The 22102-nt window shown below is 41.3% G+C and overlaps 1 protein-coding gene across 4 annotated transcripts; it reads right to left on the bottom strand.

Annotated features, from left to right (window-relative positions):
• Positions 1 to 1278: 1278 nt before the first annotated feature.
• Positions 1279 to 21828, bottom strand: BROX (BRO1 domain and CAAX motif containing). Of its 4 annotated transcripts, none has more exons than XM_036277408.1 (13): positions 21698 to 21828; positions 19794 to 19910; positions 16712 to 16818; positions 15978 to 16074; positions 12933 to 13028; positions 11425 to 11497; positions 10270 to 10375; positions 9084 to 9173; positions 7466 to 7551; positions 6066 to 6147; positions 5612 to 5762; positions 3873 to 4032; positions 1279 to 2670 (listed from the first exon to the last, which is right to left on the bottom strand). In XM_036277408.1, the coding sequence occupies exons 2-13, from the start codon at positions 19892 to 19894 to the stop codon at positions 2587 to 2589; spliced, it is 1233 nt and encodes a 410-aa protein (XP_036133301.1). In that variant the 5' UTR covers positions 19895 to 19910; positions 21698 to 21828; the 3' UTR covers positions 1279 to 2586. The 4 variants fall into 4 exon arrangements, with proteins under 4 accessions (XP_036133301.1, XP_036133299.1, XP_036133302.1 ...); XM_036277406.1 differs by lacking the exon at positions 21698 to 21828 and adding an exon at positions 21251 to 21319; XM_036277409.1 differs by lacking the exon at positions 21698 to 21828 and adding an exon at positions 20979 to 21294.
• Positions 21829 to 22102: the final 274 nt, after the last annotated feature.

The raw sequence follows: 22102 nt of genomic DNA on the forward strand, positions 1-22102 counted from the left end.
GGACAGCTTCAGTGCCACAGAGCAGGCCTCACCAACAACACTGCAGTTTACTTTTATGCACATATTAAGAGATAAAAAATATGGCATTTTCTAAAGCATGTTTACTCTGGAAAATAAAGTATTTCCAAATATGGTTTGATTTCTGAGTGTATTTATGTGGCACTGAAAATACCACCTCAAGTTTCCCAGGTACGAAGTTTGCTAGAGTACTGTTCAGTGATAAGCTCTCCGGCCTGCTCACCACAGGACACGATACTTACCACAGTGGATAAACACTGGGCGTGGGGTACGTACAGGCCAACTGAAACCCTACTGAGGTTAAGAAGAGATAGGGACCAGTAAACAGAAACCTAGGTCAAGGCGTGTGGCTTAGTGAACTCATGTAGCATAAAACAACCAATGCAGATGGATGTCATTTTTCAGTGTTGCTGTGGAAAATCATGATTCTGCACTGTTACTGGTTTGGTAAGTGTAGAAGCATCTGTAGAAAAGCAAATAGAAATCCCAATGAAACTAAGTAAAATTCCTTTTATTTCCATACATAAAAAGATAGTTCATTATGCAAACTTTTAGCAGAATGTCAGCTCTCACTCTCCGCTTTAAATGTGAGCGTGAAATGGACGCACGTTAACGTAGTAAGTTACATCTCTCTGGACCCTTCATGCAACTTCTCTTCATCTCGACCTCCCCAAATTCCCAACACCATTTCAAATATACTACATGGGTATTTCAGTCACAAAGTGTCACCTTTGCTGAGTCTGCAGAATCTTTATCTGCTTCTGGCAAAGCTGCCAATCATGGATTAAGAGGCTAGTTATTTACTGCGTTTTACAGAAGCACCGAGCATCACGTTTCCATCCGTGTGGTAGTGACCCACGACGACATCGATGTGAAAGGGGAGTCGCTCTTTGGATAAGCGCACGTTCCAGAGACAACCAGAGCCCACAGGCCGGGAGTGACCAGCTGGCCTCAGGTACTGGTCCAGGTTTTGTCAGGCAGTGGCACACAGCAAACAGACGGATGACTTTGTAATCAAACTGCAGTGAAATTTAATTATCTTTTTCTACAGACAGCAAAATAAAATTAAACATCTGTCCAGTTGTTCCTTGGCTTATTCTGGAAACTGCAGCTTCAAACGGAATGTTTTACAGCGAGGAGTATCTCCATAAATTAATTTTGGTAGCATTTCCACATATTTTTTAAAAACGGATTCTATGTAGCTTTTATCGAGAGTATAGATTATGATTTAAGTAATCATTTACTTGAACACAATATTGATTCAGACAGGCATAATCTATTCATTCTTCAAAATGAAATGTTTATTCCTATTTCGACACTTCATGCAGATCTTGTTTCTGAGCTGCTGCGTGGATTCAAAGGTTTATCTGTGTAAGTGCTCAGTGCAGTGTCTGGCGCACAGTTAGCTCTCAATATACACTACTTTTATTATTTTTATTAAGCGAGTCAATCCATTTATAATAGAAAAATTAGCTAATGCCCCAGGAGAATAATCAAAAGAATACCCTACAGATGTTATGACTTTTGTTAACGTATGTGCATCCAATATATCCCAAGTTCGTGTATATACAGAACTGTTTTAAATATTACAAGCTATTTTTGAGATCATACTGTATCTGTTGCTCTATGAAGTTTTTGCTATGGCCTTTGGCCTAAAGCAATACAGTTCTGACGGTATCTGTGTATGAGAAAACCATATAAAAACAAAGCACAGAAATCAGGTAACAAAAGCATTTTACTCTAACTTCTCTAACAAAGCAGAGTCACCAGTGTAATTCAGGACAACCATCTCCTTTAGGTTTCTAGTTTTCCTTGATATCATGCAACTTCAAAACCCTTTCATCCCGTCTCCCTTCACATGGAGACATTCCGAGCTGCTACCAAGTTGTCCTCGGAGTGAAACCCACAAGAAAGGGCCGTAAAGCCCTGTGGGTTCGCTGAGGCTGAAACAAACGCAGGGACAGGAGTCAGTTCCCACCCAGTCTCCACGCCCCACAGACACTGATTTCTGCGTGAGTTCTGGACACGAACGTACGTAAGTGATTGGGTAGACAAGTTCTCTGATCTTTAACTATAAGTGACTTTTCCCCCTTCCGGAAAAGAGAACTAACTCAGAACATTAGTCTGTGCTTCAATTAACAAGATGGTGAAGAGAAAAATGCCTGCCGAAAACAGACTCGTCATTCTTCTGGTATCAAATAAATGGAAGGAAAATAAGCTTTTTGTGGAGAGAAAAACATACCCGAGTCTGGCCTATACTATATTAACCTGTAACATAACTACCCAGAGCTCGGGGGGAAAAAACCCCAAAACAAAACCCAACCCTCACCTACACTCTTCAGAGGCAGAAGTCTTCCCCGTGTTGTCCTGGTTAAAAAGGAGTGTGGGAACAGAGCGTGAAACGTCTTCCAGAAGATTAAACATCTAGAACAACTGAACTCAAGATCCCCTCTGAATGTACTAAATTACTCTACAGGCTTCAGAGAAATCACTTCAAGCCATGTGGACTGAGGACAGGCCCACACGCATCTTTACACTAGCAGAGAGACTCCAGTGCACGAGCGCATCTTAGGAGACGGAGCACCCCGTGTCCTTCTGAGGCCTGATGTCTGGTTCTTTCACCGGTTTCACGTCTTCCGGTTTGGGCTTGGTCTAGGGAGAAAGAACAATAGGACGTAAGAACATAAGCTAAGATTCAGAAAATAAACACTAGGTCTTTTTCACTTCTGATTTTTAAAAGTTGCTACATTAGCCCTGGCCAGTTTGGCTCAATGGTTAGAGCGTCAGCCCGCGGACCAGAGAGTCCTGGGTTTGGTTCCCGCTAAGGGCATGTACCTCGGTTGCAGTTTGTCCCCGGCCCTGATTGGGGTCGTATGGGTGGCAGCCAGTTGATGTGACTCTCTCACACTGATGTTTATCTCTCCCCGCCCCGCCCCCCCCCCCCCCCACGCTCTATCTGAAGATAAATGCAAAAATGTCCTTGGGTGAGGATAAAAAAAATAATAATAAAATAAAAGTTGCTACATTAAAAGCTACCTATCAGTTCAATTTAAGACGTCATCAGAAAGCAACCTGTTGGTGAGGATGCAAACCTGTGGGTAGGCAAAAATCAAGCTCATGCCCCTCACACTTTGTCTGAGGGAGACCAAGGAATGAATTTATGCACGAGGAGTCTCTAAGTTTGGAAATCACTCATGATAGTAAAAGGCTACCTCCCAGGGCCTTATTCTGGAGGCAGAACAGGATACAAAGACAGTTATTTTAAGGAATGATGGTGTTTGCATGGGTAGGAAATTATATAAACACCACACAATTTCAAGGGAGGATTCATTTCCACTCCCTTTTTTTCACAGAGCCCTCCCTCTTTTGGAAGTCAAACCTCAACACTTCTTAATCCACCCTCTGACTGAGTACAGCAAGGACTTAGATAGATAAATAAAAGCGTCTTATTTTGCCCCTGGATGATTCCATGGAATGTTGAAATTAGGTCCAGTTTTAGTGACCCTGCACTAAATCAGAAACAGAGAGCGCTGCTATAGCAACAGAAACACGGACAGGCCACGCTCCTTCAACCTGTTCTCCCACACTCTCCTTACAGGAGGCTCTGGCAGATTGGAAACAGGCAAGACAATGTGTTGAAAACAAGGTCAGTTTGGCAGAAAATCAGGAGACAATGAAGCCTTAGAAGTGTGATCTCTGAGAGATTCTACAACACATTTCACCAAGCACTGAACTTAGCTAATTTAACACTGAGACAAACATACAAATCTGCTTATCCAGAGAACAGTATCGAAATGCTAACTCTGAATTCTTTCTCAACGTCTGTGAGTGAATGGAAAAACCCAGTCTCGTACACTGTCGTCCTTGGGCCTTTTCGTGAGGTCAAATGCAGCCAGCGTGTCTGGGGTCCAGTGCGCACTTGTAGGAGGAAATTCGAAAGGCACAGGCTCTACGAGGCCATAATTTGCTTTGAGTTCCAGTTGTGGGGCTTCTGTTGGAATTTTCTGGAAGTAGCTGCAAAAAGCCATTTAAACAGCAGTTTATGCATTTATTCATTAACTCTCTGAGCACCTCTCATGTTCAAGGCCCTGTGAATGGAAAGGCAATTCAATGGTGAAGACGACAGAGATCTTCCTGCCCCCGGCAGCTTCCCGATGAGTGGCTGAGACGGTCAAGGGGACCTGCCAACCACAGCGCAGCGCCCCTGCAGCGGTGGCGGATGCAGAGAACCACGAGCACACACGAGTGGGCTGGGTGGCTTTCCAGGGGAGGGGAAGGACGTTACACTAGGCATGTTCGAGGGAGTGAGCGCTCGGTGTGACCGGATGCAGAACGGAGAGAGAGAAAAGCAGGAACAAAATTGGGGTTAATTTTGCAGCCTGCTGCTGAGAAGTTGTTGTTCTCTTTCCCACGATTATTTGCTGTTGGATCTTTATTGAGACTGCTAAAAAGAAACCTGATAGGAATGAACTTCAAAGAAATGTACAAAGCCTATGTGAAATAAATTCTAGAATGTGACTGAGGGTCAAGTGTGGGAGACCATTTGCATGGCATCCATCTTGTTAAAGTCTGCTCTGCCGGCTCCGGCCCCAGGGCGGGGTCTCTGCGTGCAGTGCCTGCATTCCTCTAGATAATTGTTTACTCCATTCTTTGCTTATTTGTTCCACCTGGGGTATTTACTGGAATTTGCTTCAGGTGGGATACTCATTAACTGTTTCACCTGTTTTTCCCCTATATAGTATGTGAACTCCCCCTAATAAACGAGACTTGATCAGAATCCTGTCTTGTCTCCATTTCTCGTGTCTCTTGTCCCTCCTCATCCTCACGCCCCCTCTAGAGTCCTCGTTGCTCGACTGCGGGCCGGGTCAGTCAAGAAGAGCTCTCACTGCATGGAGAGAGGTCACTGCTTCTGCGTGGGAAGCCACTACCATGATGAAGGCAGATTTATCCTCTGCACGCCACTCCCCAGTTCTTTCATATTGAGCACTTTGCTTTCCTATTTCCAATGATCTCATAATTTTTAAATGGGAACTTTAAAAATCTTAAAAAAAAAAAAATGTATCTACCAACCTACATAGGTGGTTGATCTACAGTTTGAACAATGCTGATTTAACAACAAACCTGACAGAAAATTAATTTTCCTGCTGTGTAGGGGCCGGCACCGGAGTGAGATGACAGCAGAGGGACCCGTGAAGACGTATGGGGCACACGGAGAGAGAGTGGCAGGAGCAGAAACCTGGGACAGTACACGGGGCTCTGTGCTAACAATTCACGCTCACCTTTGAAAACCTGCTCTTACACATCATCATCAGAAGCTATATAAACGTTAAGTCCAACACAAGTGAACTTTACTACCAATTTAAAGATAAGATTACTGCCAATCTTAATTGCAATCTGACATATGACCCTTGGAAAGAGATCAATGCATACAGTCCGCCCTCCTCATCTGCGGATCCCCACCATAGATTGAAGTTACAAGTATTTATCTAAACAAATCTGTGTGTATGTGGACCAAAGCGGCCCAAACCTGCTTTTTTCAAGAGTCAACTGCACACTATTATTAAGATTACTAAGATAATACTAAGGTACTCACATGAACCCATTCTCCCTCTGACATTTTTCTAGGGTATTCCTCACAAGATTTCCAAGTTTCCTAAAGAACAAGTGTCCTGAAGGCTTGACTGTTGGTCCAGGTCCTTTGGTTTCCCCGTATTCTTTGCATAATGCTTCTGCCTTTGCATAGACTGCATGTGAAAGGGATATAAAGTCATTTGCTTATAACTCATTATTGACTATTTGTACCCAAAAGGTTTGAGTCAGAGACGGGGAATTTTCCTGCTCTGTACCTAGTGTGACAGCAAAACCAGTAACAGAGCAGGGGAAAGAGGGCCCTCCTCTAGCCTCTAGGTTTCTGAAACATTCTTTCCTTTATCCAATTCCCATTCCTTTTCATGAACTCAGCCAAAATCTCTTTTAACTGCCTTTCCCCTTTATCATAAAACATTTGTTTCTAAAAAGGGAGTTAAGATTCTGGCAGGAATACTTACATTTTTCTGCTTCTTGGAGAGACCTGATTGCTTCACCACATTTATCACTGGCCAGCAAAGTCTGACCGTGGTAACAGTAAGCCTGATAAAAGATATACATTTCATTCACTCTTCACAAATGATGCTTTCCACTACCATTGCTTTATATATGCATCATAAGTCACTGTCTTTGTCCACCGTTTGAAATATCAATGCAATCCCTTACATTTATTTACTTAAATACCACCTCCCCCCATTAGTTTGAAAAGTGGAATTACGTCAAACCTTTGGGCCAAACTAGTCTTTTAACCATGGGCTGAGAGCAAAACACATTTGCTGAAACCTGTTCTAAAATTAGGGCACTATAGATAAAGTAGGGAAAACACTGTGCTAATGGAGAAGGAGAGACGACTGAAGTTAGGACCAAATAGGTTTTAAGAGAAACGTATTGGCACGAAATCGAACATGTTCACTCTTTAAAGGTCTACATCAATGAGGATAGCACACACGGTCCTTTGCAGTATGCTTGAAAACAGATTATAAGGTATAAAAAACAAAAAAACTACCTAGATCTGAAAAATGTTTTCTAAATTGATTTCAGAGAGAGGGAGGGAGAGAGAGAAACATCAACTGATCTGTTGCCTCCCATATGCATCCCAACTGGGGATCAAACCAGCAACCTAGATAATATGTGCCATGACAGGAAATCAAACCCGCCACCTTTCGGTGTCACTCTAACCAAATGAGCCACAGTGGCCATGGCAATGTTTGGTGGGTACAAGAGACAAGAAAGTAACTTTCAAATGAGTGCTTATTAATGGTTCTTCACCAATGCTGGTGATATACTGCATGCTATGTCCTAAGATTAGAATTAGTAACTATCTTTCTACAGGATGAAATGAGAAAATTCTTATTACGTATGCAAAAGGTTCCAGCTTAAAAGTGGGCTTAAGTGAGCCCTGGTCGGTTTGGCTCAGCAGTTAAAGCACTGGCCCGCAGACCAAAGGATCATGGGTTCGACTGCCCATCAAGGGCACATACCTGGGTTGCAAGTTTGACCCCCAGCCCCAGTCGGAATTGTGCAGGAGGCATCCTATCGATGTTTCTCTCTCTCTCTCTCTCTCTCTCTCTCTCTCTCCCCTCTCTCTCTCCCTCCCTCCCTCCCTTCCACTCTATCTAAAAATCAATGGAAAAATATCTTCCGGTGAGGATTACCACCACCACCCAAAAGTGGGTTTATTCATCTCCTTCCATCCACTGTAGTTCACCATGGCTGGCTGCAGGGATGGCCAGCAAACATTTTCTGAAAACTGTCCATTATTTGTAAAACACTAATGAAGGGTCAGGAGAGATGAGACACTTGGCACTGAAGGCGCTGGAGGGACAGTAATTTACATTGTGTTAGGGTTAGAAATACTTACATAAGCTGTGTAGAAGCACATTTTCAAGAGAAGGTATTTTCTCCATTTAGCAGAGTATGCTGGCTCCAAACTGGATAAAGTATGATCTAAAGTTACATTTTAAAAAGCAAAATATCATTTCACCCTGATTCACTAGAAGACTTTTAGTTCATGTGTTCAGATGCTAAAAACAGAATGACAGTCTAAAACTCAAGCATTTACACATTTTTAAAAAAAACCTCACTTTATTTCAAGTGATTATTATTCCAATAACTATATAATAAAATTGGTTAAATACTAGGAACCCTCTTTGATTTGATGGTTTATGTAACTTAGGTTTAACATAATAATAAAAATAGATACAACTAAGAACTTCAAGATAAATATGAATTATACTACTATATAATCTATTTTTTTAACTTACATAGCAATGCAAAGAGCATCCTAGTCACCCAGTCAGAAACATGAAGGCCACTGTCATTCACCACCCGTCACTGAATCTCGTACGAAACACACACATTCACATCCTGCCGCATCTCTCAAATCTGTTTTTCCCTCTCCATTTGCTACTTTGCTGTCTTTGTCAAAGCTCTCATTGCTTTCTCCTTAGACTATGATCATCTTTCCTAAGTGCTAAGTAGAGTCAGCCCACTACTCCTTCACCTGGCACACCCATTTCTCATCTTACAACCAGAGACCTTTCTAAAATTCAAATCCAACCAAGCCAGATTTCCTTTATATCCTTTAAGGAGCCCCAAACATTCACCGAATAAAGGACAAACTTCTCAGATAGGCTTCAAACCAATTCATGATCTCACATGCATCTTTTCCTAACCTTTCCTTCCCACACTCATCCTGTGTTTTAGCCAAGAACATCTGTCCAAAGGTCCCACAAGGAGCTAAGTTCCTGTGTATCTCTACATACTGCAGAATGTTCTCCTCTTCCCAACAGTAAAGATTCCTAGCAAACTCAGAACTTCTATTTGTACTTCAAAATAAAGCTAAAACACCATCTCCCTGTGGGAAGCCTTCTCTAGCATGCCCAGATCCTTCAGGTTTTTCTGTCTGTCACCGCTGTGACATCTTATTAGAAGCCATAATAATGTGTTTGTCCCCTTCCCTAGACTGTGAATCTATACTGATCTTTATATACCCAGCATAAAAAATAGTAACCTTCCCATAAACAGAAACATGTACGTGTTTCCTAACTAAGTGGATGAAAGAAAAATAAACTAATGAGAATACCAGAGTTCTAGTACAGCTTCCCATCTGCTAGCAGTTAAATTATGGATCAGTTACATTAATTCTCTGGATTTTAGTTTCTTGTCTCACTAAGGGTAAGTAACTATAAGGTTGTTATAAAGACAAAAAAATTTCAAAAGCAAAACAGCTGTGTAATTATTAGACATAACTGGCTTAAATAGTATAGTACTGTCCTTTCCACTAGAAGCTACACAGCGATATTAACTATGAACAGCTCTAATTCTTTTAAGCACAATTCATAAAAATAATGCAGATATTATTCCAATTTTGCAAATAATGAAGGATCTGAGAATCTTTTTGATTTGTTTATTCCCTAGTCCAGAGGTTAATCTGGAAAGCTGAAGACCAAAATGTAACAACAGAATTACAGACTCACCAGCTTTTTGATAGAAATTGGCTGTTTCATAGGCCAGCGCAGCTATGAGCCCGGGAGCATGCTTCAGCTCGATTGCGCGAGCAATTGTTACTGTGACCAAAACACAAGCAAATAAATCTAAGTTCAACTGTGACAGCAAGACAGTCCAACAATCTATTTGGGGTCTGGCAGTTTGTTAAGTTTTACATGAAAAGTAAGCTAGAGAGAATGCAACACAAACTGAGCTTGTTGGTTCTGACACTATTTCTTTATATAAATCACTAGCCAGTTACCAGCTAATCACGAAAAATTACTACTATAAAACAGTATGATGTGAGAGGAAACAAATACAGGGTTCTAGAATAAAGCAAAACAAAGCCTACAAAGTTTCTTTATTGTTTTCATCTAAGTCTTCATTTATTTCCTGCCATTGAAAGGTGATTTCAAAGCAAGCCAAACAGTGAGAGAAGAAAAGTCCTGAGCAAGGTCGAGGAGGACAGAATTATACGCTGTCAGAAACAGCATGAGATTGCCCTGGCAGGTTCGGCTCAGTGGGTCGAGCATCGGCCCATCGAACACCGAGTCACAAGTTCGATTCCGGGCAAGGGCACGAACCTCAGTTGCGGTTTGTCCCCGGCCTGGTCAGGGTCATGCAGGAGGGATAACAAAAGTTGATGTGTCTCTCTCATGTTGATGTTTCTCTCTCTCTCTCCCTCCCCCCATCCCACTCTATCTGATGATAAATAGAAAAATATCCTCGGGTGAGGATTAAAAAAAAAAAGAAAAGAAACAGCATGAGCTCCAATCCTGTTAAAAAGCACTATGAAACCTTGAGGCCTTTTCCTAACTAAAACTGAAGGCAAATGCTACAGGGAAAATTATTCCTCACTATATATTTTTCAAAACCTGAAACTTGATTCCAGCTAATTCTGATTTTTAAAACACATTCTTTTTGGCCCTGCCCAAGCAGCTCCACTGGTTAGAGCATCATCCCGATATGCCGAGGTTGTAGGTTCAATCCCCAGTCAGGGCACATACAGGAAACAACCAATGAAGGCATAAATAAGTGGAACAAAAAAATCGATTTTGTTTCTCTCTCCCTTCCCCTCTGAAATAAATAAATTCACTAAAAACAATAACAATATTTTCTTAAAAAGCCAATACAAACTGTCTTCAGCAAAACAAGATCTTAAGATGCTTAGGACACCTTCCTGGGCTTCGGCCTGGCACTGGATGAGGTAAGCTTCCAGCAGACGCGCTTCCAAATCTCTCCCCTTTTCTGCAGGTGTGATGAGCTTTGGGATCTGGCTTTCCTGAAAGAGGAGGAAAGAAGGAAAGAAAAAGCCAAATTTATTTTAACCCAGTTGTGAGAGAGGAAGAAAAATGAAAACTGAAACATTCTGTTTGGGGAGTTACCAGAAATTTAGGGTATTAACAAAAAAAGGTGTTAAAAAAAAGGACAATACTCAGCTTACAGAGAATAAAAACTCCCGTATACTAAAACTTTTAGAGCTTTTTATAAACTTTTGTAAAATAAGATTCCACAGCAAAATCCGGGTCACGCAGATTGGTTTGATGCGCGAGTCCTGTTTTCACCGAAGCAAACACTCGCCCGCCGCAGTCCCCAAGCCCTTCACGGGCAGCAGCGCCGCTCCTCACACTAACCACGAACGGCAGGCACAAAGACACTACAGTTCTGTGGCCACCTCAGGGTCGCAACTTTCTAACCAGTGTAAAAGCATCTTATTTTCTCATAAGAAAACCCAACACTGGTCTCCAGGAAACAGTGATTTAATTAGAATGAGGTGCGGGTAATTCTGGTTAGAAATAACTTTTAATCTTTCCCTAATTCCCATCACATCTTCAGGTAATTCAATATAATTAGTGTGCATCGATCGGCCCTCTAGTGTTCTGAGATACAGAGAAAACACTCAGAAGCTCAGCTGCATAGAACCGAGACTGCTCCTGGCCCCGGCTGCAGACAGCAGTGAGAAATGGTAAGAACCAGCAATTCTGGTGCTTTGCTTTCTGCCTTTTAAGAAGAAAAATAAACATTGAATTACAACGTGAATTTTCTCATTGCAAAATTCACTGATTTTTAAAAACTGAGACATATACTATTCCACAACTGGCCGCACTCACAAGGTACTCGACACAAGGAAACCAGCACACACAAGAGTACGCTTTACATAATAATGCCCCTCCGAGAAGTACATAAACATTATTCAAGAACAAAAGCATTAGAAATAAATAAAAATTATTCAAGAATGAAAGCATTACGAGACCAGTGCTCTAACCCCTGAGCTACGGAGCCTCAGCTCAAGAATGAAAGCATTAGAAAAATATTTTATTATCATTTTACCTTTAAATGTTTGAAAATTCCAGCTGCAATTTTCAGGCTTCGATGGACCTCTTTTGCTTCCTCTTCTGTTATGCTTAAAGATAGTGTTTACATTACTTAGAAGATAAATCCCATTTCTGGTGTTAAAACCAACAATACATTCTCATAAAACCAAACTAGTCATTTGTGTTTCTCACCACTAGTTTTGTTCCTTTTAGAAAATCTAATTTGGCATTTAACAGATGCACATAAGAAATATCCAAAGAGAAGAAACTACAAACGAGAAGAGAAACCCTGTCTAGAAGTCTGAACAAAGCCTTCTTGTTTCCCGTTCCAGATAATCTGTGCATAAACAGGCATAAAATATTATACACTTCGTGCGTGCACACACGTGACAAACACATAAATACATGATATCACTACTCTGCTCATTTCAATCACTTAAATTACCTTAGAAATAATTTTACATCAGCCCACATAATTCTTTTTTTTTTTTTAACTGAATTTATTGGGGGTAACATTGGTTAATAAAATTATATAGGTTTCAGGTGTATAATTCTTTTTTTTTTTTATATCCTCATCCAAGGACACTTTTACATTTATCCTCAGACAGAGTGTGGGGGGGGAATGGATGTGAGAGAGACACACTGACTGGCTGCCACCTGCACGACTCCATCCGAGGCCAGGGACAAACCGCAACTGAGGTACGTGCCCTTGGCCAGAATCGAACCCAGGACTCCTGGTCCGCGGGCCGATGCTCTAACTGCTAAGCCAAATTGGTCAGGGCTCAGGTGTACAATTCTTTACTACAGCCTCTGTATAATGTATTGTGTGTTCACTACCCCAAGTAAAGTTTCCTTCCATCCACTTCATTTTTTTTAAATCCTCACCCAAGGATATTTTTCCATTGATTTTTTAGATGAAGTGGAAGGGAGAGAAACACCGATGTGAGAGAGACATACTGCTTGGTTGCCTCCCCCAGGACCCCGACCAGGCCGAGGGATCGAACCAGAAATCCTTCAGTCCGCAGGCCAACGCTCTAACCACTGAGCCAAACCAGCCAGGGTATCAGCAAATTTTTTGCATGCTTATAAGCCTCTGTATTTCTTTTTCTGTGAATTGTCAGTTTATGTTCTTCACTTACTTTCATTTGATTTGTTAGTCTTTTCCTTACTGATTTCTAAGAATATACATCACGAAAATAATTTGTAATATGCACTGCACTCTTTTTGACCCATCTGTCATTTTTAAAATTCTGTTTCTGGTATTTTTACGCAATCAAATGTTCAATCTTTTCCTTTTCTTGGAGTTTTATTTAGAAAGACCTTCCCCATGGCAAGATTATTAATGTTTTTTTTCCCTTCTGATAGTGGGCTCCATAATTCTGATACTTAAGTACTAACATTATGAGTAAACCTCTCACTTATCAGAGTGGTACTTTTCATCGACAGCCTAGACTTTTTAATAACAAAACTCCACATACTGGAAAAATGACACATATGCATAAAAACCGTCCCCCTTTGACTTACTTCTCTTTCCCAGCCAGTCTTGAGGCATATTTGCTGTACCACAAAGCTACATTAAATCCCATGGAAATTAATTCAAAAACAGCATCCTGCTGGGCACTAGAATCATAAACAGGATTATTAAGGTCTATCAATTATTAAGACATCTCTACATGAGGCCTACTGTACTCAAAATGAGAGAACTAAATGCTAAATGAAAAATGAAGAAAACAGTCCTTGTGTTGAACATAGATGGGGAAATAAGACACATGTAATTAACAATGAATGACTAAACACAATGGCCTAGTATGTACTCCATAACAATAAGCATGAAACTGGTAATTGTTCTCCAAGATTACGGTACACAGGATAGCTGTGAAAACACAGATTTCTGGGACTTAACCCGCGTCGGAAAGTCTGGGAGGGGCCCAGGATCTGCATTTTTAACAAGTCCCAGTTAATTCTGGAGCTGGTGGTTCTTACACCACATTTTAAGAAAATGGAATTCAGAGGAGAGATTGCTTCAGGCTAGAATAACTGCAGGAGGCTCAGTGGCATTCAGAGTCTGAAGGGCGCCCTGAGCGGTGACGGCTGGGAGGGCAGCAGGAGCGCGTCCCAGGTAAGGGGCTGCTGCTGCTGGAGCACAAGAAGGTGTGAAGATCTTCTGACAGCAGAGACCTGCTAGCTTGACCGGAGCAGATGGTTTGTAAAAAGAAATCAAGAAACAGAGGCAAAAAGCCAAGCTGAAAAGAAAATGGAGATGGTTCCGAGCTAAGCCAATCAGCACAGTACCCCAAAAAGGTCTTAAAATCAAGTATATTTTATATCTTGTTTCCTTCAGATTCTATTACTAAATATGACACAAAGATGACAAAAGCTTATTAAGCAAATAACACTAAGTTTTAATCACTACTTCTGCTAAGACCCTGAAAATTCCTTACACACTATCTCATTTATCTCAAATGATGAAGAAAGCAAAGCACCCTTATTTTACATACCCAATACTAATAAAAAAAACTACCCAAAAAGAAGAAACTAGAATCATGATTCTACTTTGTTGCCTACATCTTAAAAGGAATAGAGACATAGAAACTTTTTAGATTAAAACAACAAAAAAAGATGTGTTATAAAACATATGGTAATTCAAAAATAACTGATAAACTACCCTAATATGTTATAAAAAATGATAATTATGAACAAACTATCCTGCTGAAAAAAATTAAATGCATAGTTTAATAGCTTATTGTTTTCAGCACTATAATCCTTCAAATGAATTACCTCTGGTAATCTAGTAGGCATCTCTAACTTATAATTACTTTCATTTATTTATTTCTCTTTATTGATTTTAGAGAGAGGAAGACAGAGACAGAAACATCAATGAGAAAGAACATCAACTGGCTGCCTCCTGCATGCCCCCCACTGGGGATCAGGCCCACAACCTGGACACCTGCCCTGACTGGGAATCGAACCGGAGACCTCTTGGTGCATGGGTCGACACTCAACCACTGAGCCACACCAGCTGGTCTTATAACTACTTTTAAATAATAAAATAGTTTTGCTAATTTATAGTCTCATGGATAATTCTCTTTTTCCCCCTTCATTTATTTCAATCTTCCTCACTCCCAAATATTCCACTTTTACTAAACCACATCTAAGTAGCAATCGGAGTACAGAGTTGAAAAAACATTTTTAGAAAAGATATAGTCATTCTATACTAGAGCATTTTCTATTGCATATAAATAGCAGTCAAGAATAAAGTTACTTAAAAATCTTGGAGGTACTGAACAGTCAGTATTGTTACTTGCGGCCTTCATCACATAAGTCTGCACTGGCTCATAAAACCGTGCTGGAAGCGCCGCTCCCGGTCACCATCTGGCACAGTGGGGAGCGGGCCAAACGTGTGTAACGCAAAAACCTCGGGATCTGTCCAAGTTTTCTAATGTAATAATGATAAAGGGCTGATTCTTTTTAAAAGTCTTAAGGAATAATATTCCTTAATTTAGATAAAGTACAAAGGAGTCACAGAAAGAAAACCAGAACACGAGGACTTGGAAAACCTTAGTATCCCAGAATATTAAAATGTGGAAAGGATCTATAGTCCCCAACTTCCAACGCAATTTATGAATTCTACACACAACGTTCTCAAGGAAGGAAGGAAACTAACATTTACTGAATGTCTGTTATGTGCCTAGCATTGTACTAGTCACTCAGCAGAACTTTTCCTGTTCTGTTCCTCATAGAAGCCCTCTACCTGTAACCCCAGCACGCAGTGGAAGCAGCGGATGCTCACGCCAGAAGCCCCGAGACTGCATCTAGTCAGGTGTGACTCCAAAGTCCACGCTCCTGCCCATCTAACGCCTGTCCTGGTCTTTTTCAGCCACCTCCATGACCTTCCCTTCCGATTTTAGAAAGCGCAAAGTCTAAAGCAAACTGAGATAAAAGATACACAACCATTTAAATAGCCCAGTGGTGTAAAAGAAAAGTAGTCAAGTAAAAATTTAGCACCATAAAGACCTGCTTCCTGTTAGAATTCGATCTCTTCTAATTAGTTTCAAGTGAGTGACAAGAAAGTTCTAAGGGAAAGTTTTTAAAAGAGCAGGATGGAAGAGAAATTAGGAAGAAAACAAACACCGTGAGTCAGAAGAGTATGGAGAAGGGGTGGAATTGGGGAGAAAGAGAGAAAGAAACAGACTGACCAAAGACATCTGAATTATTCATCAGAAAAGAAAAGTAGGGGAAAAACCAAATTCTGCTCTGCTTGAATGTGGGCAAAGTCTGAAAGCTAGCTCCGGGTTCCAAATCCTCAAACTATGCTGTGTGTGTTATTAAAAGTCAGGGCTGCTCAATTCTAGTTGATTATTCAAAAACAGATTTGGTCCAGGAGAAACACTATATTTTTACTTAATAGAATATATATTAAGAGTTTAGGTGAAAATTTTAAAGTTAATTTCCTGGTAAGAGAAAAGGCTGATCAGATCTTTCATTTCTTCAAACACAGTGGCTATGAGTTAAACACTGGCTAAATAGTTAGGAAAATGGCTTCAATGTAGTACTATTAGTGCTGCCTACCTTGGAATCTGTCCTTGTAATGTATCGGTCCACTTGAAATTTTGAATATATCGTAACTTACTTTCTTGGCTAGATTCATCCAATGAATTTATAAAACCTATAAAGGGGTATAAAACATTTCGGTTTTAGAAGCACTATCAAGTACTCTATTTAGAAAGTTTTTCAGATAATGACTTTTTCAGGTACCTGAATGAAACTCCTAACCCCTCTCTCCCTTTCTTTTTTTTTGGGGGGGGAATGGAGGGGGGTTAATCTTCACCAGAGGATATTTTTCCACTGATTTTTAGATAGAGTAGAAGGGAGGGAGGGGGGGGAGAGAGAAGTATCATTGTGAGAGAGATACATCAATTGGATGCCTCCCACACGACACTGACCAGAGCCAGGGATGGAACCTGCAACCCAGGTACGTGCCCTTGACCGGGAATCAAACCCAAGACCCTTTGGTCCAAGGGCCAACGAGATAACTTCTGTCTGAGCCTAAGGGGCCAGGGCCCCTTTCTCTCTTTCTATATTTCACACCTTCTCCTAAGATAACACAATATAAAATGTGTACATTTAATTTTCAAAATGTTAGAAAGACCACATACCACCATTATGTTCTCACATTTCTGAACCTCAAGTATAGTAAAGAATATAACCTAGAAGACTATTCAAATTTGAAAAGTCTAAGAATTAAATGTGAACTTCTGCATTCTTATCTTTTAAAAACTCCAAAGTTCAAATAAATAACTAACCTTGTAAAAGTGAAAAATATGAATCTGCTGCACTCTTCATCATTTCTGGATTACAGCTCAAATCAGTGAACAATTCAAGCAGCCGCGCTCTGGATGATCTCAAGTCGCTTAAGTGAGACAAAGACAGTCAAGTGAAGTAAACTGTGTTACAATGAATCTACGTAAAAATATGTAAAAACACCCGACACACACACATCCCTCTAAGCCAGTGGTTCTCAACCTTCCTAATGCTGCGACCCTTTAATGCAGCTCCTCATGCTGTCTGTGGGCGCGTCTGCATGTGGGCGGACCCGCCTGGAGAGGATAGGGGAGCGGGGTCTCAGTTCCTAAGACCATCAGAAATATGTGTTTTCTAATGGTCTTAGGTGACCCCTGTGAAAGGGTTGTTCGACCCCCAAAGGGGTCACGACCCACAGGTTGAGAACCACTGCTCTAAGGTATTAAGTGCAGGGAAATGAATTTAATTAGGACTAACACTGGAGGTAACTGAAATTTCTAGTAACACTTGCTTTAAAAGTTGTACTAAAATAAACTCAGTCCAAATAAAGGGATAAATCATAGATATAATATGTAATAAAAATATATAGCAAGTTTTAATTTAAAAAATTAAATACAAGCACTTAAGATGGAAGAAACGAATTAAGAATGAGTAAACTAAACTGATCAGTTCAAAACAAAATCTTGAAAAATGGAAATTGAACATGTTTGTGCATGATTCTAACATCTGCCTGAAATTTCAAAATTTGACATGACAAAATATACTTTAAGTAGAAACCCAAATTTTAAAAATGAAATCACATTCTATAATATACACATAAAGAACACGTAAAAACACATGGCCGTCTGTCATTTTTCAATGTTTCCCTTCTATTTTAATTCTAATTCCCTGCAGCAATAAATGCTGCTGGTCCACCATTCTCCTTGAAATTCTTTTCTCCCCTGATTCCAATAACTCTAAATTTTCCAGCTTTTCCTCTTATGTCTAAAGGTTTCTTCTGTATTTTTTTCTATGCCCCCTTCTAATTCCCACCTCCCAAAATGTTCAGTCTCTGGCTTTTCGCTTTTCTCTCTTCTGAAGTCTCACCTACTAGTGCAACTTTCTATCCAATCCTAGATGTACCTCATCAGCTCCAACTTGGTCCTGTGCCAGTTCCACATCTAATTTCAGAAGGCACTTGCTTAGTGAGGGTTCCAGAAATCACATTACACTGACAATGACTAAGGACACTTGTGTGCAAATGACTAAAGAAAGACTAAATTAAATTGTAAGCACCAAGAGAGTATGGACTGTATACCTATAATTTAGTAGGTGCCTAGACAAATCATGCACTCAAAATTCTTTGTTGAGGAAAAGAATACTAACATTTTAACTGTTTTAAGATTGAAAAGGGCTGTAACATAGCAGTGCCATTTAAACAGAAAACTGGGCACAGACTTAATCTTGAATGGTCTAGGCTAGATGGAGTGTTTATTCATTAGTACTAGCACTGAGGAGACTTACTCCAAGAAAATACAGACTAACAGTTACAGACAACTGACCCGAAATGGGATGGGCTACCTTATGAATTTGTCATTGTTAAACCATTTAACTAGAAGCTGGGAAGAAATCATTCCTGAAGTAGGAGAACATTTGAATTCTTAAGGCCTATTCTAGACTCATAGTTTGTTAGCTATTTCCAGTAGGAGCTCAATCATCTGCAACCCAACTTGTATAAACTTATAGTCACTTTAAAATTACAGAATTTGAGGAAAGTGTACCTTGGAAATATCTAATTTAGGTTAGTCATTTTATAAATGAGTAATTAGACTCGAAGAAGTTAAAAGACTTGCCCAATACTACAGATAAAACAGTTAATCTGAGACTGACCTTTAGGAGTCTAAGATCAGCACTAGCAAAATAGAACTTGTAACTTTTCTCTGTATGGCCTACAGCTTATTTTTGTTCAAATGAACAAAGAAGAATATGCACCAATGACTGTATGTAGCCCATAAAGCCTAAAATACCTATTTAGCCATATAAAGAAAAAGTCTGCCAACCTCTGGTCTAGATTAATAAGCCAGTTTTTCTACCTTTTGCTCCAATTACTTCTTCCCACAAAAAAGCAGCATCTCTCTTGATTTTCCTTTACTGGTACCAACAATGTCTTGATCACCTAGGTTTTATATGTCATATAGAATGAATCCTTTTCAACTTCCCAGAGCAAATCGGTCAATCTGGCCAGATGACCCCTCCTTTGAAATATCTATTGCATCTTTCTCTTTTGTTCCAGTCAAACTCCTCTAGAACAAAGGCTTTCCCGACAGACATGACTTATCTTCTCCCTTCTTACTATCTATAGAAGGAATCAGCAAACTTTTCTTGTAAAGGGCTGAATGTAAATATTTTAAGGTTTCTGGGTCATCTAAGTCTGGGTAGGAACTACTGTTGTAGAGAAGAGAAGGCAAAAGCAGCCTTAGGCAATATGTAAATAAATGGTGGTGAAGCAGCTATGTGCCAATGAAACTTTATTTATAAAAGCAAGCAGTGGGTGAAATCTGCTGAACATGGTTTGCCAACCCCTGATATAAGCTATATTTATTTAAACTCCTTTCTCCTATAGGAACAGTCTGAAGGCTAATCAGGTCATAGGGTCAGAACTCAATGAATTTACTATCTAGCCAACTAACAATACCCATATATGACTTTGTGGAGTCTCTTGTACTATTACAATACATATCTTAACTCTTTTATCGTGATTGCTTTAGCTTCTCTGGGACTCACTAATCGAAAATTAAGAAACCTGGCTTGATGACTGCCAAAGTTTAAGAAATCTATAATTTAACTCTTCACATCATTTATAAGTTTGTAAGGAGTCGCCCTGGCCGGTTTGGCTCAGTGGTTGGAGCAATGGCCTGTGGACCAGAGAGTCCAGGGTTCAGTTCCCACTAGGGGCACATACTAAAAAAAAAAAAAAAAGTTTGTAAGGAGCCTAAGGTTAGGGACAGTGTATTACATACTTCTGGACTGACCACGGGACCTATATAAGTACCTGGTATCCAAGGGTGGCTCAATTAATAATCGTTGAGATTGACTAAAACTTACCTGCAAATTTTTGAAGCAGCAGGACTAGTGACTACGCCATAGTAGTTAAAGGAAACAGGAGCTGTGGCTTTTAATGGGTTTCTATGAAACCAATGTGTCATTTTCTTCAAATGTTTCCTATAAACAAAAATGTACAAAAGTTAAATAAACAATCTAAATAGTATTACTTTTAAAATAAAATTTTACGCCCTGGCCAGTTTTGCTCAGCGGTTAGAGTGTCAGCCTGCGGTCCGGAGAGACCCGGGTTTGGTTCCCGCTAAGGGCATGTACCTCGGTTGCAGTTTGTCCCTGGCCCTGGTTGGGTCGTGTGGGTGGCAACCACTTGATGTGTCCCTTTCACATCGATGTTTCTATCTCTCTCTCTCTCTCTCTCCCTCCCACTCTATCTGAACAAAATATCGAAAAAATATCCTCGGGTGAGGATAAAAAATAAATAAAGAAATAAAATAAAATTTTACTATAAGATGTATACATATTTATATAAAAAATATATATAAATAAAACGCTTCATTGCTATAAGTCAATCTTATTTTGTCTATTTATGGTAGTCTATGTTTAGATCAGGCCTATTAAAAAAACTAATTTTCATGATTAAAAAATGACATTTAACCAAGAAATTCTGACAAGGTTTAATGAACTTGAAGGGATTATACAATGTTGCTGATCAATTTTTCTTAATGGGAAAAACAACCCGGCTACACAGGGGGTGAAATACCTACTTTTAGCACCTCCCTTACCTATTTAATTATTCACTACAAAATCAGTTTTGGAGAGCACTAGATATTTAATGAAGACAAAATGCATTGTGTTCTCAATGAGAAACGGGGCAAATTCACTTATGACTCAAAACATTTAACAAGTCTTTTAAATATACATAAAATCTTCTAAACGTCATCGAGGTAAACATCCTTTTAACGTAAGTAAACTAATACAGCCTCTACGTGCAGGTAAATCAAGCCTTCCAGAGACAATGGTACACAATACACTTGATTTTGCAGCAGCAAATTTTCTACCAATACTCTTTTAAGGCAGCTTCCTACTTCCTGGATGAAATGTCTTAAGTTTATCTTTGTACTGTAGTCTCTGTTCCATCTTTCCCTTTCCCTTCCCGAGACCCGGCGCTCAGTTTCCCGGAATTCCGAGGGTGGGGTAGAGGGACACACCTACCCGCAGGTGCAAGGGTACCTTGCAGGGGTGGGGAACGTCTGGCCCTCCGCCGAAATCAATACCAGCTAACATCACACGCCTCGCCAAATTAGCCGGAGAAAACACAGCAGGCTAATGTTTTAAGTTGATACTTCTGTATGGCTCGGGGATGATGTTATAACTATCCAAACGGCCTTTGGCAGAAAAAAGGTTCCCCCCAGTGTGAGCCACCAGTACAACAGCCGGGTGGAGGCTCGATCACTGACAAGGGTCCCCCACTCCGGGGGCCCCGGGTCCCGAGAGGAGCCTACCTGAGCGGCGCCCCAGCCCGGAGCGTGCACTTCCTGTTTACCACCAGCCTCTTCCGCCGGTGCCCGTCCCAATCCCGGCCCGGAAGGCGATCTGCGCAGGCGCCAACCCTAGCGCGCCCCTTCCCAGCAGGCATTTTTGTGGAAAGCCGATCCATCCACCCAGCCTGGGGCCAACGGCCGCTCAGCGGACCCCCATTTCGCTAGCAGTCCCCCACGCCCGGGGAGGCGCGGGCAAGGGGACTCCGCGAATCTGTTCGTACTGTTGATTCTCAGGGCCAAAGTGGATTTTCCCTTTCTTTGGTGTCAAGGTATTAAAAGGAGACGTCCGGGGATCACTATCCGGGAATGTATGGAGACTGTGTGAAAGGGGGTGACCCCACTGTTTGGGAGTCCAGGGAGGCGACAAGGGCAGGGGTATTACGGGAAGCGCCCACCCTCCCGACCTACCGGATTCCTCGGAGTCGGGCAGCAGTGCTCCTCAGAGAAGAAAGGCCGTGTCCGGTCGGCCCGCGAGAAAGGGCGGGAGGCGGAGAACAGGCTACTGAGCCGGAGCGACCGGCAACCGGGCCTGCGCCGAGCCGGCGTCATGTGACCGGGCGGCCATGACAGCTTCCGCGGCGGCGTGCGGGCCGCTGGGGGGCGCAGGCTGCCGCGTGGTCGCCGCCCCGGCGAGCGCCGATCCCGAGCCCTTTCGCCGCTGCTCCGCCCTCGTCTTTCCTCCCCAGCGGCAGCCCCGTCTCCAGAGAGGCCGGGCCGAGGCCTCCCCAGCCGGGGGAGATGCCGCAGTAGCGCCCGCGGCCGCTGGGGGCGCGGGGCGGCCTCAACCTAACGCGGGGCGGGGCCTCGGGGGCG

This window comes from Molossus molossus, unplaced genomic scaffold, assembly GCF_014108415.1.
Source record: "Molossus molossus isolate mMolMol1 unplaced genomic scaffold, mMolMol1.p scaffold_m16_p_23, whole genome shotgun sequence".
Taxonomy (NCBI): domain Eukaryota; kingdom Metazoa; phylum Chordata; class Mammalia; order Chiroptera; family Molossidae; genus Molossus; species Molossus molossus.

Excerpts from the sequence above, each read along its gene's own strand:
- BROX (XM_036277408.1), bottom strand. The coding sequence starts at position 19,894 with ATGACACATTGGTTTCATAGAAACCCATTAAAAGCCACAGCTCCTGTT. Across the intron at positions 7,552-9,083 it reads CAATTTCTATCAAAAAGCTG|ATCATACTTTATCCAGTTTG; the intron begins GTGAGTCTGTAA and ends ATGTAACTTTAG. Across the intron at positions 6,148-7,465 it reads TGTGCTTCTACACAGCTTAT|GCTTACTGTTACCACGGTCA; the intron begins GTAAGTATTTCT and ends ATCTTTTATCAG.